The 19,512-nt window shown below is 44.1% G+C and overlaps 1 protein-coding gene across 1 annotated transcript in view; it reads right to left on the bottom strand.

The window, feature by feature from the left end:
• The window catches only part of LOC142569993 (uncharacterized), a 175,346-nt gene that overhangs the window by 77,898 nt on the left and 77,936 nt on the right, over positions 1–19,512 (bottom strand). The window contains exons 3-4 of the mRNA XM_075678636.1: positions 15,035–15,242; positions 10,148–10,254 (exon numbers count right to left, since the gene is read on the bottom strand). Of these exons, the coding sequence (XP_075534751.1) occupies positions 10,148–10,254; positions 15,035–15,242 (315 nt within the window). The remainder of the gene's footprint in view (positions 1–10,147; positions 10,255–15,034; positions 15,243–19,512) is intronic.

Raw genomic sequence — 19,512 nt, 5'->3', positions numbered from 1 at the left:
AGTAGCATTATTATAGTATTATCGTATTTGCAAAAAGCCGTGCAATACATGGCGAGAAAGCCAGTAAAGCAGGCAGTACGCGGGGGTTCCCTCAAGGCAGAAGAGGAGACGGATGAGAATGGAGAGGGCGTCCAATCAAGCGGCACACAATGTGATGTCGATACTAGGCTGCAGAAAATGGAGGCTTTCCAGGAAGAGCTTCTCAAACAGGTGCAAGAGCTCAAAAATGCGCTAAACAGGGAGCGTGATGCACGGAAGGTAGTTGAAAAGAGACTTCAAGCAGCCGAGGAAAAGCTGAAGAGGGCCGCCATTGTGACCGAGAATGTGTGTGACAATGGAACGCAGACCCCCACGCGACAGGCGAGGGAGTGTCAGCAAAATAAGTGGAACGTATACAGGGTGATGAAGGGTTAGCTGGAAAGAGGGGCACCTACTTTGAGGCCGCTACGCCGAAAAAGCAGGAGCCCAGGGGAGAAAGCCCCTTGTCGAGTCCGAATCACGCGGAAAAGGACAAAGGGAAGTAGCGAGAGGTAGAAGAGAGTGAAAGGGTGATTATCGCTGTCGACTCAAACCTGCCTGGGTGCTCAAAAGCAATTGTGGAGAGGGTGAAAGGTGACGAAAGAGTGGCGGTAGGGACATTTCCAGGGCGGACACTGGGTTCTGTCATGGAGCGAGGAAAAGAAAATCTCCCGGAAATTGCCCACGTGCGCAACTTCGTCATAGTAGCAGGTGGGCTAAATGATGTCCTAAACAGGAAAGGGCCAGGACTAGCCCGGCGCTTGGCGAAGGGGGTGGACGACTTGCGTGAGCTATCCCCTCAGGTGCAGATCGTGGTGTGCATGGTGCCGGAGGTGCCTGTGCGTGACAGTCACGTACAAAGAGCCGTAGTGGCTGCTTATGAGGCAATATGGAAAATAAGCCGAGAGAAAGGCTTCGAGGTTGTCGAAGTAAACAGGGAAGTGAGAAGTTGTAGTTGTTTTAAACGAGGCGGCGTCCAGGTCAATTACAGGCTAGCACGAGAAGTGGGCTGGTGACTTGGTGGTCGCGCTGTTGCTTGTTTAGGGGGCCCGCGGGCGCTCATGAGGTCAGAGTAGATAGTAATGAAGAAGGTGCCCTAGGGGAACATCAGAAGAGCATCTCCGTCGATAGCAGAAAAAGGAGGAAAGCAAGAAAAAGAGCTCGCCATGCAATAGGCTGCATAAACATGCAGGGCGGCAGAAGAAAGGAAAAGTGGGCACAAATTGAGGAGCAGTTACATAGAGAACAAATAGGGGTGGATGCGGTTACAGAAACGCACCTTAGAGACTCAGAAGAGCCGCCAGTGATTGAGAATTATGTTTAGGAAGGGTGCAACAACACTAAGTCGGAAAGAAAGGGAGGAGGAGTCAGAATGCTCACCCATCAGGGAGCCAAATGGAAAAGAATAAATTCACAGTGTCAAGAGCATTTTTGGCTATCAGGTACAATGAGTGGGAAAGAAATTTGGCTGTGCGTTACGCATTTGTGGGCAGGAAAAAATTGCACAGAAAAGAATAAAGAGTTAGTGGAATGCATATGCGCTGATATTAAGGGTTTCGGGAATGGTGCCGAAATTGTCCTATTAGGTGTCATGAATGCCCACATACAGGATTTAGATGGCTATACCGACAATAACGGGAAGTCAGTGCTAGACCTTTGTGAGCAACATAATCTCGTGATCATGAATAGAGGGCCTTAGTGTGAAGGACAGATCACGTGGGAAGTGGGGAATCGGCAATCCACCATTGCTTACTGTCTCATGACAGAAGGAATTCACGATAAGTTAAGAGGAATGGTCATCGATAAGAAAGGGTTTAGCATCATAAGGAGTGACCATAAACGTATCATTTTGAAAATGGGATATGTAGTTGGGAAAGAGAGCAAGGAGAGCAAAATGGCGAGTCCAAATTTGAACGCTGAACAAATAGGAAATATAGTCACTAGAGTTGAGGAAGAACTTGGCAAATGGCCAAGAGTGGGAATATGGTGAGCTTCTAAGTGTAATAATGACAGAAATACGGAAAGAGAAACAGCATGTTCGTTGGAAAGGAAATAAGAAACCGAAAAGCTGGTGGAACAATCAGATACGAGAAGCGATCGCCTAACGACAGAAAGCATCTCGAGAGCACAGGCAGGCAAAGAAGGCGCAGCTGTCACAGGATGAAGTAACCAGTAAATGGGAAATATGCCGGGAGAAAAAAAAAGGCTATGGTTCAAATACTGGTGGAAGCAAAATTAAAACGTGAAAGTGAACGTTGGTTGTCAGAAATACGTGACAAAAAGAAGGCCGCACCTTGAAAATTTTGGAATCACATAAAATTATTAGGCAGGAAGTCGAAAACAATACAACAACATATCCTAGACGAAGATGAAAACAGACTGGAAGGAGAAGCGGCAATAAATTACATCCAAAAAGTAACAGCCGAATCTTTCCAAGGCAATGACGAGGTTGTATTTGAAGAAAAAAAAGAGCATGAAAGAGAGCCAAGTGGAAAAGGAGCTCGTGCTGACAAATTTAAACTGGAAGAAAGCGGAAGAGAAAATTCCTAAGCGCACAGCCACAGGGCTGGACGAGGTTCCCGTTAGGCTGATAAATGAACTAAGACCAAGAAGTAAGGAAGCTCTGGTGAAAGCAGTGGAAAAAAACTTTAAAAGATAGACGAATGCCAGACAGTTGGCGACAAAGTAGAATGAATTTAATTTAGAACGGTAAGAGGGAGAAAGACAGAATTCACTCGTATAGACCGTTGACCATTACATCGGTAATATACAGGCTAGCAATGCAGGCAATCAAATTAAAGCTTCAAGCATGGGCAGAGAAAAATGGCATTTTGGGAGAGCTTCAGAATGGCTTCAGAATAGGTAGGCGTTTGGATGATAACTTGTTTGTTCTTACTCAGTGTATTGAAATATCAAAAGCAGAAAGCCGACCGTTGTTAGTGGCCTTTTTTAGACATTACAGGAGCCTACGACAACGTAGACCGCAACATTTTGTGGGATATTCTGGAAGGGGAAGGCATACGTAACGATTGTCTACAGCTTTTGAGAGAGATTTACCGAGAAAATACCGTTTGCGTTGAATTGGAACGGATGAGGAGCGAGCAGAAAGTTCATATCAACAAGGCACTGAGGCAGGAGTGCCCTTTATCCCCGCTGCTGTTTAATATGTACATGGTGAGGATGGAGAGGGTGCTACAAGGAAGTAATATCGGGTTTAATCTCTCATACAAACAGGCGGGTACATTAGTAGAGCAGCAACTCCCAGGTTTATTTTATGCTGACGACATTGTGTTGCTAGCTAACAAGCAAAGTGATTTGCAACGTCTGGCTTATATCTGTGGACAGGAAGGCAACAATTTAGGTTTGAAATTTAGTGTTAGAAATCAGGTGTTATCCTATTCAATGAAAACAGTGAACAGACGCTGGAGATACAGGGCCAAGAAATACCTCGGGTAACAGAATATATATACCTTGGTATATGGATAAACGAAGGCGATGGATCTATGGAAACACAGGAAAAAACCATGACAGTAAAGGGGAAGAGAAATGCAGCCATAATGGAAGCACAAAGCGCTATGGGGATACAATAGGTACCAGGTCCTCCGAGGTATGTGGAAAGGTGTAATGGTTCGAGGACTTACTTTTGGAAATGCTGTTGTTTGCTTTAAATCAGGGGTACAATCAGGACTCGACGGGAACCAAAGGTCAGTGGGTCGCCTCGCATTGGGCGCTCACGGGAAGTCTACAAATGAAACTGTGCAGGGCGTATGGGCTGGACTAGTTTTGAAGTGAAGGAAGCTCGCAGTAAAATTGAGTATGAAGAAAGGCTGAGGATTATGGAAGAAAGTAAGTGGGCTCGGAGAATGTTCAGGTTTGATTCGCAGGCGAGGAAAAGAACTAGGAAGTTTACCAGCAAGTATGCGGCCTGTAGGGTGGGCAACACAGCATCAAAGAAGGTCAAGCGGAAAGTATGAGAGGCTGAATTAATCTCATGGTTGGCGGCAATGGAAAAGAAACCTGCCATGAGTAACTACTTAAGAGGAAAAAAACGAAATCAGGAAAGAAACCATTTATGATAACTCAAACGGAAGCGCATTACTTTTCGAAGCGTGATCGGGATGCCTTAGAACACGCACCTATAAAGCGAGATATAAGAAGGAAGAAGAAGCATGTGCTTGCTGCGGTAAAGCTAGGGAAACGACGGAGCATGTTTTATTAGAATGTGAAGACGTCTACCCAGCGCTCGATTTAGGCACCACTGGCCTCCTTGAAGCCCTTGGGTTCAGCGGGAGCAGTGGTAAAGGAAATATGTCCGCAATAGACATTAGTAAGAGGCGAATGGAGGACTGGTGAAAGAAAAGTAGGGAAACGACGAAAGACTGAGACGTACAAAATCACAGTTCGCAATAGGGGATCAGAAAATTTGGGCGTGGTTGTGCATAGTGTTTTTTTTTTCGTTGTTTAACCTAGGTAGGATATTAAGCAGTATAGTAGCAAGAGCTTGGTGGCGCAACCCACCATCCCGTTCCAAAGGGCACGCTCATAACATCCATCCATGCCACGGCGCGGCGCTCGGTCGCCCGGCTGCGTGTTGGCTAAGCACGCGCGCGTTCGGCGTATACTTTAGCCGTTCCTATTATTATTATTACCATTATTATTATTATTATTATTATTATTATTATTATTATTATTATTATTGTTGTTGTTGTTGTTGTTGTTGTTTTCTGCCACCGCGTACTTATGCGCATTAGAGCAGTATTTGTTACCAGTGTTATGAAAGATTTTAGCTGCGTGAAATGGTATTCGTTGACGAAGATTTTTTTTTTTTTTTTTTGCTGAGCCGTATGAAGCATGCCTCTGGAGTGGAGATACAATTCAGAGTACGAAGCGATTACGCAGCTTTGAATAGGTTGAGCACTGAATTTATTTATTCATGGAATACTGCTGCCCTTTGGCAGCTAAGGCCGCAGTTGTTAAAAGTGAAACAATAAAATGGAAGGGGTACTTAGTTATTTCTTCGTGGATGAATGCGAAGCATTGCGACCACCTTGCGTTCCTTTCTTTGCTCTCTTTGCATTATTCAGATACTTCGTGAAAAAGCAGGGACGTAGAAGATTCTGTAAACCGACCCGCACCAACCCGCCGCGGTGCATGCATGCCATGATGCAGGCAGCCAAGCAGACGACAGCGAAGAACGTAGCAGTAGGACTGCTCGCAGCGCCCTCTCCGCTTTCACTCAAAAAGCGTCCCGCCCGCTCAATACGGCGCGACGCAAGGACGGCATATTAGCCAATATTCTAGGCACCATATCTACACCGTGCCGACGCTACAGCCCAGGCACAAGAAAAGGCTCGTGCAGCCGAGCGCAAGCAGCAACTGCGTACCGAGGATCCGGCAGCCTACCAAGCCGTCGTTTAATGAACCGTCGGGATTAACCCAGTATTCAAACCGGGGCCGCACGCTTCAGCTTCGCTGGTTAACCGTCTGTTCGGAGTGCTTGGGCGGTGATTTTTATACTCATTTCACATTGTGTTATTTTTAACATACAAGCTCGAAATAATAATCAGTATACTAAGTGCAATACGATGATGCTGTAACCGGAGAGGCTAGGTGAAATATAGGCGCTGGCTCTCACAACTTAGTAGTGTTATTTGGGAGGTGGCGCGAGGCGAATTGTGTCCCACATCTTTTATCAAGTCGTAATAGAAGAAACCACCACACTTTTGTGGCAAGCGATGTTACCGATATGCCTGGATCTCTAACGCGTGCCACCTGGCTCGAACGCGGGCAGCATGCGGAGGCCAACATCGTCATCGTTAACTTGGCGGAGACGGCTCGTCATATATTAAATTATCTTTGAAAGCAAAAATGAAGCGCAGAGTGGTCCAACCCCTTTGAATAGAAACATGTGAATATGTTTAGACAGCACAGCTCAGCGTCACAGTTCCTTGAGCAAAATCACGCAAAACTTCTCTTCAATTGTTGGCAAAAGGCACCGCGCTGATATACGGATTCTTTGTTGTCGCACCTTCCAGTTTTGTCACTCTCTATACCTAAGATATGAATAAAGATATGCAGCTAAATAAAAACTATAAGTACATCTGCAAGCAGCGTCAATTAGGCCGCAGGTTGTAAACATGTGGTAATAGTAGGGGAAAGGGGCCCGAACAACTATTGTAAACAACACATATTTAATCACAAGCAATAAAGATAATAGTACATTTCAGAACAAAATAACGGTTACGCCATTATATCGTCCTATAACGCTGCATGGTGGGGCCATTCCCACTGCCTCGGGTTCGGAGATCCTAAAAGCGGTCTTTTCATAATACTTGTTTCAATATATGAACCCTGAGTTGCCCTCAGCCCCTAACCCAACAGATTTGCAACTGCAGTAACGTGTTCCGAAATATTATCCACCCTGATCGGGTTGAAAATTTATCATTTATTAATATTCTCGTCTGCACCTCCCTCGGACCTAATCAACCATATTTTGTCGAAAATCAAACTTTGCAATTCATGTTTAACGCTTTCACTGACGTTCCACGAAACGTTTGGTTTGGGTATTCTGAGGGGGAGATCGTGAAAATTTTAGTACATCAATGAAGTGAGAAGCACTCTCCCCTTAATTTCTTGCCTTGCCCTATCTAATTTTTGAACAAGTTCTGTTTTCGCATGTCATTCTTTTTCTTGAATCGAAAGTGTTCTAGAACATGACAGCATTGGTTCTGTAAAACGGAGCCCTTGAACCTGTAACCTTCGTTCAGGGGCTGAATGTTATTCTTAACAATGCTTTCTTGACCGCCTATTATAGCGATTACTATTCTTGCAGAACTTTACCCACCATGCGTTATGTATGTTTCTATCTAACCCTCTTTCGCCCAGTGATTCAATTTGTCCATTAGCTCGGGCCACTGAGTAAGAGCTGGCGGCTGTCTTGCTGAGCAGAGAACATGTGCCACTGGCTGTGCGTTCGAAAGGACAGCTTACTGCTGACTGCCATTTCGCCTAGCACACAACTTGGGTCACTGGGTGTATGTGCCCATTCTTAGCTAATCTCGCATAATGGATGTGCCAAGATGACACAAGGAGTATGTAGCCCTAAATATGTTAACGCTATAGCGCCACATTCTGAACAGGCACCTCAACATCGAGCACGACCGCTGGATGGAAAGCCAGGGTAACAAATTTGCAGCTAGCATACCAGGAGTAATACGGAGTTTCAACTGGGGTGCTGCGAGTTCAACAAGATGTAACGCGTCGTGGCATGGCATCGTGGTTGGCAGCGATATCACCACTTCGTGTGCCTGCGGTGCCAGTACGGTGTGTTGATGCGTTGCTTTAATGCTATTCGAATTAATGTCGACATTCGTCGGGAGATGGGTCCTACGGGAATTTTAATGCGTGAGCAATCTTTGAGTACTTATTGCTGGCTGCGTTTGCTTCTATGTTTCTAACCCATTTCCCCTCATACCTGGGTCACTGGGTTGCCGTGGTCAAGTGGGTAGCGCATTTGGATGCAGTGCTGAGGGAACATGTTTCGAAATCAACCCTCGTACCAACTCGGGTCCCTGAGTATGTGGCAGTGTGTACATACGTGCCGCTTTTGCGCATCCTTTTTCACTCCCGCATGGGTCACTCTAAATGCGAGACTGGGCTGATACCGCCGTTTGAAGGAGAAACTCTTTGATGCCGACTTGGTGTACTGGGTATGTGCCACTCGGCGGCATAACGGGCAAATAAGTGCCGGCCACGGTACGTCCAAATAAACCAATTCTTTTTATGTCCTCTTCGAACTTCAAAGGACGTTCCCTAAGTCAGTATTTTAGGGCCCGCCCCTTTCCGACATGCACGTAAATGACGCTCCTTATACAGCAAGTTAAGTGAAGCATATTATTTACGCGGACGATCCGATTCTTTTAAGCATGTTCTGATATCTCTACACTAACATCGCGATGGATGTCGTGGCACTGTTTGATGTCGTCCATGTCCGAATGTGGAGCTCTGAATTCGTTATCAATAAACAATAGCAAAATCGAAGTCACGATTTTTGTGGCCGGCGCCCGTGTACTTAAATTCTACTGCCGTCAAGTATGTTGATAAGTTTAAATACCTCGGCATAATTCTTACGCCCCCAACTCCCTGTAATGGCGGCGTTTCAAATGTTCTTCGTAGCCTTTCGCATATTGTTGGAATCACATTCGCAGTTGACATCTTCTCCCTTTACAAAGGAAACTGAATTGGTAATACGTTTTTTGTTTTAATTCCTCATTGTGCTATTGTTTTTGTTTTGTGCAGAACCACTGCGTCAAACATTGAGTAAATGCTTGCTTTGCAAAAGAAAATCCTGCGCGCAGTTTCCGACGTAGGGTTTGGTGCTTCTACAACGCAAACTTGTGAACCGTTGCGAATTATAGCTGGGGATCTGTTATTTTTTTGCACGAAACGACCATTTCCAACATTATTCTTTATTTTTCAAACATTGTAACGCTTGTAACTCACCAAATCCATAATTTAACTTGGAACTCTGACCCATTTGTATTGCCTCGGTGCAGGACAAATGAAAAAAACCGCTATGCTAAGCTACACATTGCCCAAATAGGTAATTCCTCTGCCTCTGCAACACCATGCGTGTCCGTATCACACCTTGAAGTTGTCTGGACGTATTGCGGATGTATAATTTAGCATTTTTCTCCTAAAGCATGTACTTACTTTTGTGTGTGATCTGCTATATTCAAAACACATATTTTTGTGTTTAATTTGTTTTTACGTCGTTATGTGAAGCAAACCTGTTTTCGCCCGAATGTATAACGTGTTTGCCGGAAAATGTATCGATTATCAATCAATCAATCAATCAATCAATCAACTTTAATTCACATTTGTTACTCTTATAAAAACAGGGGAAAAATGTTTGGTCAGGAACAAAAAGCTACAGCAAGGTAGCTTGATGGGTTCCTGTCCATGTTTTGGCATAGACGATAACATGCAAATCATACAATTTATACAATGAACATAATGAATACAGGTGAGCAACGCATATGAAAATGCAGTGATATACATTCCTACAAGCGACATTATATCAAAAGAACGCATTCATGATAGAATTATTTCACATACACATTAAATGTGTGCATGTCAGAACTGGTAATGACGTTAAACTTAAATGCATTCGTACGAACATTGTATTGAAGGAATTATTTAATAAAGATAAATTAGGCGTATTAGAGTAAAACACATGGGAATATTAGTTGAACAAATGATAGCAATAAGTGCTACATTTGAGATATAAAACTGGGCGTAATCAATTTATGTTCAGAATAAAAAATATCTTAAACTTATTCTTAGTAATGCTGCACAAATCAATTCCTTGGCCTTGTAGGTGTCTTAAGTAAACGGGCATGCAGTGCTCTAGTCTATTTCATTTATGGTTTGTCCGTGAGCAAGGTATGATCCACTGGTCTCCGTTCCTCATATTATATTCGCATGTCTGAGGTTTTCTGAGATCACATAACATAGGAAAAATGGATTGTTAAATTTCAAGCTGTGCTAATATTTCATAATAAGATTAAAGTGGAAAATCTGTTGCAGAGGAAGCACGTTCAGCGTGGCAAACAGCTCGGTCGCGTGCGAGTCATAAGAAGTATTTGCAATGCGGCGAATGGCCTTCTTTAGTAATAAAAGGAGATTGTTAATGTTTCTTTTTGATGTGTTTCCCCATCGCAAGGGTACAATAATATATAGTTGATTAGAGTTCTCCGTGTTCGCTGTTGATTCAAGGGGTGGTGAGGCTTGGCAAGCAGTTCTACGACACTGCTTTTCTCTTGCCACCCTCAGTTTTTGCACAAATTGGAAATAAATTCAATCGAAATTGAATGGAAAAGGTGTATCGAACTGGGCTCCGTTTCATCAATATGTTTCCGTCGCATTTGTGACGGAGTTTTAGAAGAAGCACACTATGATTGCATGCGAAGCTACCTCTGGTTGCATCAGACGCAAAAGGATGATAGAAGCTGTTAAATTACATCTTTAGCTATACGTCTCACACATTAGTGATTACTTAGCACGTGCCTACAAGCCAAAGCAAAGTGCCGGCATCCAACAGGTAGTACCTGGGCGCAAAATAGCTTACCTCTACAGACGCAACGCCCTCGCAAGCTTGCCTCATTTCGTTGACTTCTTCTACTTGGCAGAAAACAAATTTTGGTTTTGCATCCGCCAGTTGGAAATGAATCTCTCCTGAAAAGCAGAACACAGGAAAGATGCTGTTGGAAGCCACGATTTACAAAGTAAATTTTTGAAAACATTGACGCTTCCTCTGTGGATGACGTCAACCTTAGCATGAAACAGAAAACCGTAAGAATATCTACGTGATACTGAAGCTTTATATTTTGCAAGGAAGTTCAGTCACAAGCTTCATCCACCTGGATTTTTCAAAGTATAGCTCCAAGCGACTACGTAGAGCGCGTGACCATCAAACTACGCCGACATTTTTTTTTCAGACACACACATTGCAACTCACACGTGTTAGCACAAGAAAAATCCGAGTAGTGTTTTGCTCCCGTCAAGCTGGTCTTGTCCGAATTCAACACGAACTACCCCCCCCCCCCCCCCCCGTGTAGTAAACCACCAAAATTCTTTATTTACGTGCCTGACTTTCGCAAGTCAACTAATATTACGACAAAACGAACACACGGCAAGAAAGAAAGAAGAAAATTAAAACTTCAAGGACGCCTCAGCTTCGCTTTTAAGAGCGAAACGCGATAGCATTGTAAGATCCTTGACTCTTTCTTACGCTTCCCGGCAACTGCAGCTTATGTAACAATAATATTTACCGGGAAACGCTGGCGGCGAACGCTATGCACGAAGGCGAGCATTCTGGTAAAAACGTGACCTCTTGCTTGGGCCGATCCCGGAGGTAGCACACAGCCGCTCGAAGAAAAATACCTAATTTTCAGCTTTCTGTTATTGTTTCACACTTGTAATACTTAAGTCTGAGAAGGTTTACCATAAAAGGCATGCGTTTTTTGTGCTTTGTTTCATGACATTAATTTGTGGGCTGTCCTCAAAATTTCCAGGAATAACTTTATCAAGAACGTAAGACAAGGTGTGAGAAACGTTATCGATAGAATGGTGTGGCAATATAACCCGCATATACCGCATGTCATATAGCAAGGCGTGGCATATAGATATACCTAAATATATTCGGAAATTTTCGCTCACAGGCGACTCCGCCGATGCCGACACTGACACCAGATTTTCTGCGACATGGGGCTTATAACCCTGTCAGGTTAATGTGTACCATGATATCAAGCAAGTAGACGGAGTTAATAGTTTTAGAACAAAACTGTATATGGCTAGGATCTCAGGATTCTTTTGTGCCCATTGATCGAAAACTATCATCATACATGGTTCATACCCCCCCCTTAATCAAGCCAAAAATACAATGGCTCAAAGCCCCGTGAACCAGAGGTTACAAACACTCAGCAAAGTGAAGCGAACAATGCTTACACTCTTTGGAATCACGCATACAATATAGACCATAGACCATATAGACCATATAGAGCATATAGACCATATAGACCGGCATGGTGAAAACTTTCATCATGAAAGGCTAATACCGACGTAAGCAAGCAAAAAAAAAAGTGCAGTGGCTCATACCCCCGTAAGGCAGAGGCTACGCGCACTGAGCAAAGTGAAGCTACCAGTGCATACATTTTTCGGAATCACGCATACAACATACACAACTGCCGACATTTCAATAAAGAAGCTCCAAACAAGCATTCGAACCACATAACTGATGAAAAGGCGCTCGTTATAGCAACGCGAAGCACGGAGCGCTCACCGCATACGTTTCCTGGTAAAGATTAATGTTGCGCAAGCTGCAGCGGTCACGCCACCTTGTGACGTGGGGTGTGACGTTCCTAGCATTTCGCATATAAATTTACTACAGTAACAACGAATTTAACTTTTGTTACAGCACCGCTATGGGCGGCGGCGTGCTGTAACAATTACCATTACTCGCATTCCTACCATGGCGCTAAAATAGCAGTACTATACCATTACTCGAAAGCCGTAAGGTATTGCATTCCCCACTCAGCAGTAGTAGGGGTGTTTTTCAACGGCTTCGCTGGACATCGGCTTTCACAGGCCCGGGACAGGCGAGGTTTCTTTTTTCTTTTTATTGAACAGGAAACATTCTGTGTCACTGACCAAAAAACGGTGGCACCCAAACAAAGAAAAAAAATTTAAAAAGGAGCATATTCAAGAAAACAACTTATCAAACAAGTAGAGTGTCTAAAATGCTTCGTGTTTAACTTTAAAATCTGCAGCATGAGAACAAACATGACCAATTGTTTCGGATATATTGCTCAAGAGGCACTAAGATAAGCCCCAAGTTGGTGTACGTTCGCACTTGACAAAAATAGCTACTGATCACGCCTATTAGTTTCGTGTAAGGAGGACGCTCGAATGCCTTAAAATGCTGAAATCCTCTCAGGTAATATAAATTATTGTAATACAAGTCAAGACCTGTCCTGGTAAAAATTTAAGGCGGGTACACGGTAGCATAGCCTCGTTAAGGGGACGTAAGGCAGCTGTTCCACGCAGAATTTATTGCTCCAAGAAAAATATTACACGTCAGTAATCTGGAGAAGAAAATAATGCGATGTTGAGAATTTATTCGTGAGAGTAATTTTTCCTATTCCTGTCACACCGACAAAGGCCGAACCCGGCTTAACTGAAGCGATAGGGCCGGTAGAGAAAACATTGGTTTGCAAATCGCAATTACCTTTATCTTCTCTAGATGGCGCGCTTTTGAAATGCTTGCCCTATAGGATGGGTATGAATTTCATCCCGTGCCTCCATGATCCAGTTCACTACATAACTAAGCGAAGGTGTGTCCAAGGCATGTCAGAGTAGACAGGCACCTGCAGTCAATCGGCGCGACGTCTCGAAGGTCTGAGACTTCCTTCGGCTGTATGATCTTCCCTGTCACGGAGATATTCTAGATTCTATTTATGTACAGATAAAATCAGCAATGTCATTTTACACCTAGTGACACCACCTTTCCTGTGATCGGCAGTCTGTGGACGTCGTGGCCAAATCACATCCTCTAATGTCTTCCAATCAACAACTTTCCTAGATTTCGCCATGCAGTTCACCATGGGGCGTTTCTGTCTGACTTGTCGACGGTGTGCGCTTGGTTTCGATATCGTCTGGATGGAGCATAGAAATTTGATAAATATGTTGAATTAGGTGCTGTTTTCAAGAATTTTAACAACGAGGGTGTGCGCGTTGAAATGTGACGGCCTCCAAAATTTCCATATAGACGACTACGCTAAGGTTCTAATAAAAAATATTTACTGCATTTTTGTTATTTACTTTTCTGATGCTCACTTATTGTAGAGGTAACTTATGTCCACCTATCTTATAAACTCTTCTGCGATAAACATCACGATCACTATGCTCACAGCCTTTCTTTAAAAATAATATGTATAGTCTACAAAACACACCTTGCATAATAACGGATTACGGTGTTTATTGCTAGGCAGCAGCCACTGTGATACCTTCTTTTATATTTTTGGGTTCCTCAAACCCTTAATATATATTAGACGCAAGGACGCAACGAAAACTATCAACTTCGTAGACGTCATAATGTGCCTGAGATGTGGTTGTATACCTACAGAGCTGTATCAAACGCCTATTGACCTGTAGTCTAGTTCTGTTTCTGCATATCAAATTCGTCGAGTGAACCGTATTCGCCTATGGCCAGGCGAATACGTAAATACTGAACGGGATGCAAAATTTTGAATGCATTTGGAGCGGCAGTTTGATACACCGATGAACCATAGTCCAGACGTGACCGTATGAGGCTGCTGTACACGTTCATTAAGCAACCCCTGTGACTGTCCCATGTCTTGTGCGCCAGAATTTTAAGAATGTTCGTTGTTTTCAAACATTTTGCTCTCAGATACTTTAGACGTGACATGAATATCGGTTTAGAGTCCAGTATGGGACACCAAGAAATTTGTGCTGCCTGTTTAGAGCGCTGATCATTGAGCTGGATACCAAGCTCTAGGACGAGGCCCACAGGAGCCTTTCTGCGGATTCAGTTTGAAGCCGTTCTGATTTGCCCATGCTGAGACTTTGTTCAGCTCAAACTGAACGTGTCGCTCGCAGACTGCGATGGGACGCGATCTAAATTCAATCTGTACATCATCGACATATGCTCAATAAAATATCCTTTGTGGAACACACGAACGTAAAGAAGTTCATATTAACAATAAAAAGGGTGAATAACACTACACGCGCAGTCAATGATATTATTATTAGTGCAAGGCAAATGCTTCTGCATATCGTCGAAAAATGCATACCAGCATTTAGACGGCGCTACAACCACGGCATAAGCTGGCTTTATAGGCAATTATCAGCCTTATGGTCGCATGTAAACAAGTAGTGCACATGACTTGCAGACGACAGGACGCGCCATCTACATAACGCGTGGTTCAGCTAATGTCCGTGAGGCGGCGATTGCACACTAGCTCGCGGGCAATAGCGGCTTTTCATTTTAAGCGACCCCACTACACGTCATAGAGGGGTTGCGCCGCGGGCAGCACTGGGCGGTGCCACTTACGCGATGAACTAAAATTGACAAATAATTCGATGGCAGTTACGTTGGTTTAGATTAACGTTTGGAAATGTACATTCACGGAACAAGACTTTTAGGGCAATTGCGTTCGACCTTCCAATAATGGACATGTGCCATAAATTTGGAAAAAAAAACGGGGGGTAACCAACAAAATGAAGTGAATGGCTTGCTTTTGTTTTTCTTCCAAATAATGTCCACCTGAGAGGCCAATGTATTCTTGCTGACGTTATTATGGTAAATTTCGTAGACTTTCTTTTTTTTTTAAAGAAAGAGGTATTCGCAGTAGAAAGACAGAACATTACTACCACAAACAAAAAATAAGAAACACACACAGGCACTGCACTATTGCAGCACAACGGGGATACAAACCTCTGGTAAGGCTGCCCTTGCTCAGCAATCCAATGCCACCGGCGAAAAACGTCCCGCACATGGCGAATACCAGCTCGAGACTGTTTGGGCCATGGAATGCGACCACGTCGCCTGCGCGCAGCCCGAGCCTACGCAGACCGGCAGCCACTCGTCGGCTGGCGTCGAGCAGCTCTCCGAATGTGCACGATGCGTCCGAATGGGCGTCCACCTATGAGCCGTGCACACAAACAGGAAAAAAAATGCGGTTGCAACTCACATTGTGCAACAAAAGAGGGCAGTAAATGCATTCAAAGTAACATTCTCGCCTTTCATGACGGTGTATTGCGACTGTTATCTATGCCTGGCTTTCTCGCATTTCTGTCATCATTTCGTCTTTCTCCATACCAATTAAAATGTTTCCTGTCTTGCGTTACTTGATTTGTTGCGGGTTTTAACTTTTTTTCTCGAGGCGGGCTGCGTTACGGAATAGCGAAAAGAAGTATAAAATAACTTATAAATATGAATGCAGTCGTGCATAATATGCTGGTTGGTATGCTTTTTACAGTATTTGTTTTCATTTATCATAATAATTACAGTTTTTCTCTGTGATAGGGACTCAGAGCGCGGCACTCTAATTTATCCGTGTTCACGTTTTCTTTCTTCTTCGCCTCACTGACTTTATGAATAGAACATTGTACGTGTCTGGGCCAAAATCATGCACAGAGGGATGACAAAGCAACATTACTCGCCCTCGCAAGAGAAGTGACGCAGTTATCGCATTCCTATAACACGTTGTAGTTTTGACCGCAGACCCACAGCTATTTTTGTATAAAGGTTCCTATGTTAATGGGGAGTTGCTGTCTAGAACGCTCAATTGCTGTTCTCACAAAGCTTTGGTGAAGCCATGCAGCTAGGCATCACAGTGATGTGAAGAGGACACATAACAGCGTGTCCTACAAACCAGGGCGAGACGCTGCGCTTGACAAAAGTGCAAGCCTGAAACGTGGCAAATAATTCGTTTCAGTGTCACATACTACAAAGCTACACGTGTGCTATGTGCTCTAAGAAACAGCGCAGTGGACGACTCTGATTGGAGTTCCACCAGCCGAATTACCCGCCCCGGTAGCACAGTGGAAATTACATTCCTCTGCTGAACTAGAGGTCATGAGTTCAACCCCGGCCGCGGCGTCATCACTTTCGATAGGGGTGGTATGGAAAAGCGCTCGTGTATTTAGATTTACGCACGCCTTAGAAACCCGCAGGGCGGTGAAAATTATTCAGGTGTCCGGCACTACAGCATGCCTAATAATCTGGTCGTGGTTTTGACACCTTAAACTCGAGATCTTTAATTTTTTTTCTACCAACAAGATTCTGTTAAGCCTCGCCTTAATATGAACACAGGCGCGTACAACCCATTATTTGTTTTCTTCGCGCTTTGATATCCTTGTCTAATTACCTACGGCAGGTAGCACAATTTCAATTTCTAAGCTAGAAAACCCGATTAGGCAGGCAGTATTTGCAGTGAGTGGCAATGTATACTTCACCTACACTGTATACTTTGCCAACTATCAAAATTTTAATAAATACCTTTTAAATAATTACCTTTTGTTACACGCTGCAATTGATAAACTGAAGCTGATGAAATCGCAAGGCGTGCTCATTTGGGAGGAATATTGAAATTAGCACTACATTGGAGATAAGATCCCTCAAACTTGTGGTGAAGTACACATCTTTTTTATTTGATCTTCCTCCAGAATCAGTATACTAATTTTATGGCTGTGGCGAACTATTACTTCTCTGATAATCCAAGTAATGTTGACTCATTGAGGGTTTCTGTGTAGGCTGCACTCTATAGGCGTTATTAAAAAAATATAATGATCTGGCAACACTGCCCCCCCTTCCGCTTTGTTTCCGGCGAATCATTTGCAAAGCGCCTGTGTGTTGAGTGGCCCTATTGTGCGGCTCCGCGATCATCGACGTGTGATTACTCAAGAATAAACTACAGCAGTCGCCATCCTCATGCAGCAATCACTCAAGAGAGAATTTCCTTCCCCCCTCCCACTCTCCCTACCGCGATTCAATAAAGCCGAGCCGACTGATTTTTGCAGCCTGGGCTATTAGTGTGGTCGGCTTTATCCAGAGGCGCAGAACTGAAGCTAAGTACTCCAAACATTTGCTCAAACATTCGCTATTTTTCAACTGCACTCTAAAAACTAGAGAGGGTATCGCAGGAGTGAAGCGTCTGATTTACTCTTCAAAGCGTTGCTTTACTCTCTCAAAATGTCGAGTGGAGTGAAATGCATTGTTCACTCAGTCACTAAGGAGAGAGTGAAATGTGCTTTTCACTCTCCCCTTCAGAGAGAGAGTAGAGTGCCCGTTCTACTCTTGCGGCAATAGAGAACAAAACGTAGCGTAATCTTGTGCTTCAACTGTAGGAGGCTGGCCCCGAACATGGCGATGTATCAGTCACGCGCGCTGAGCAAAGAACACACCGTTTTGCTTCTAAGGGAAAAGGTAGCCACAGTTCAAAGGAACGCGTAGCTAGCGCTCTACTTTTTCACTCGGAGTTGCTCCACCGCGCGCGCGCTTAACGTCGCGGAACAACACAGCACCGGAGAAAGGTGATCCGGCCAGCGAGCAGCAATGAAGGCCATCCAAGGGAGATCGTGTGTCAGCCATCTCACGTCGTCGCGAAAACACGACAGTCGTTCTTCATTCGTTGGATATAACAACAAATCCTCCAAGGTAAGGGAATTTTAACTTAGGTGCACATTCTGCGTATATGATGCTATCGCCAGGAAGTCGTCACGGCGCTTAGCCGACGTGATTGACAATGGACTAGGCAACGCGCGCTGTGTCTCTCGATGTCCATCGAAAAAGCCAGTCGTTGCAATAACTGCATGTGATTTTGTCACTTGCCGCTATCCGTAAGAGCTTTGAAAATCGCAAACGCTGCCAGAACCATGGTATGTTCAATAAGACGCGAGGAGACAGGACGCTTAAAATGGTTCGTTCACCAGCCCATGATTCCGAAACTATGCGGAGCGTGCTTAGCGTGCGTTTTGTGTGTTTGAATTTATTCAGTTTGGCAGTCTACTGTATACGGAACGCTGTTGAAATAAGGAGTCACGTAACAGAAGGCGTCATTTTGCTGGCAGCATGCTTTCGTTATAGATAAGCCGCGCGCTTCACGGTGTCTCGCCCATCGGTAATCTGCGACCGCTGAAGTTACGTGCATCACCAGTGCTAGGTAGAAACTTTGCCGCAGGTATTCAGCTGCATGCTGCAAGAGGTCAGTTGGGCGCGTTTTCTTGAACTTACTGAAAACGCATGAGGAAGCCATGTTTTATGTTGAATAAAGTATACACCCCATATAAGCGATCTCGCGCGCGACAGCTACAAGCGATGCGATGGAGATGGCTATCGCGTTCGCTCGTCGCCTACAAGTCGTACTCCGTCCGAGCGACGATTATGAGCGACGCCTCCCCGGTGTTGTCGGTATGAGGGCTGCAAACACGCGTCGAAACTGGCGTGACGCGTGCTTTAGTAATTTAAACTTATGTTTTTTACTGTAAAAAGTAGCATAAAATATTTCCGAAGGTCTGCAGTAGGTTCCTATCCTTGCACGCGTAAAAAAATCTTTTGCTCGTTTCGCGCGACAATCGGTAGTATTTGAGCAATGTACATAAAGTTCCGGCTTCGCGCTATTGGCTAGTCGCTCATAGCACTTCTGGGCGACGAGCGACGATTTCTAGATTTCCAGAACCGAGCCATCTGTTCAAGCGACGGCCCGTTTTGCAGCTCGAAGCGGTCGCTCGTCGCGGTCGCGCACTAAATCGCTCTCACAGTGTTTATCCCTAAGACTGAGCTGTTTTTGCTCATGTATTGAAATGGTGTGATTATATGTCTGATTTTTGGTCTCCTGTTGCGGTTTTCGAGCACGGCGCGAATCTGAAAGGGTGCTTATGTCTACGAACTCGGTGAATTTTGAACCAGCGAGTTATGCATCGGCATCGACTATAACGGCTGCTGTGTGCAATTACAATTACAGGGGCGTTTTGCATAGGCTTATTGTTTTGGACATGCTTGTGCATTTGCTAATATGAGTTGGCGTTTTAGAGTTATGTCATATGAACAGCTAAATCACCCTTCCGTTGGGGATTACAAGCGTAATGTGAGCATCTTCATACTGCATGGCAGATCAAAATGTGTTTACCGCTTTATTATTTTTAGTAGAGAAATAAAGTATCAAAATAAAACGTTGCTTTAATTCTGTGTTACCAGTCGTCTGTCGTACACAAAAAAAGAGTTGGTCTAATAAACTAATAACTGCGGTCTATAACAGCAACTTTTACATGCCTTCAAAAATGTAAAATGCTAGATTTCAAACTGCGGCAGTAGTCTAGTCTGTCAAGATGAACTCTATTGCGCACTTCGTAAATGAAAATACGTTTATGCCTTTTAGTAAGCTTAGATGCAGGTCGCAGTGAACTTTCTTG

The sequence above is a fragment of the Dermacentor variabilis genome, chromosome 1 (genome assembly GCF_050947875.1).
Source record: "Dermacentor variabilis isolate Ectoservices chromosome 1, ASM5094787v1, whole genome shotgun sequence".
In the NCBI taxonomy this organism is placed as follows: Eukaryota; Metazoa; Arthropoda; class Arachnida; order Ixodida; family Ixodidae; genus Dermacentor; species Dermacentor variabilis.
The sequence above is the reverse complement of the archived record's forward strand: the minus strand, read 5'-3'. Positions and strand labels throughout refer to the sequence as shown.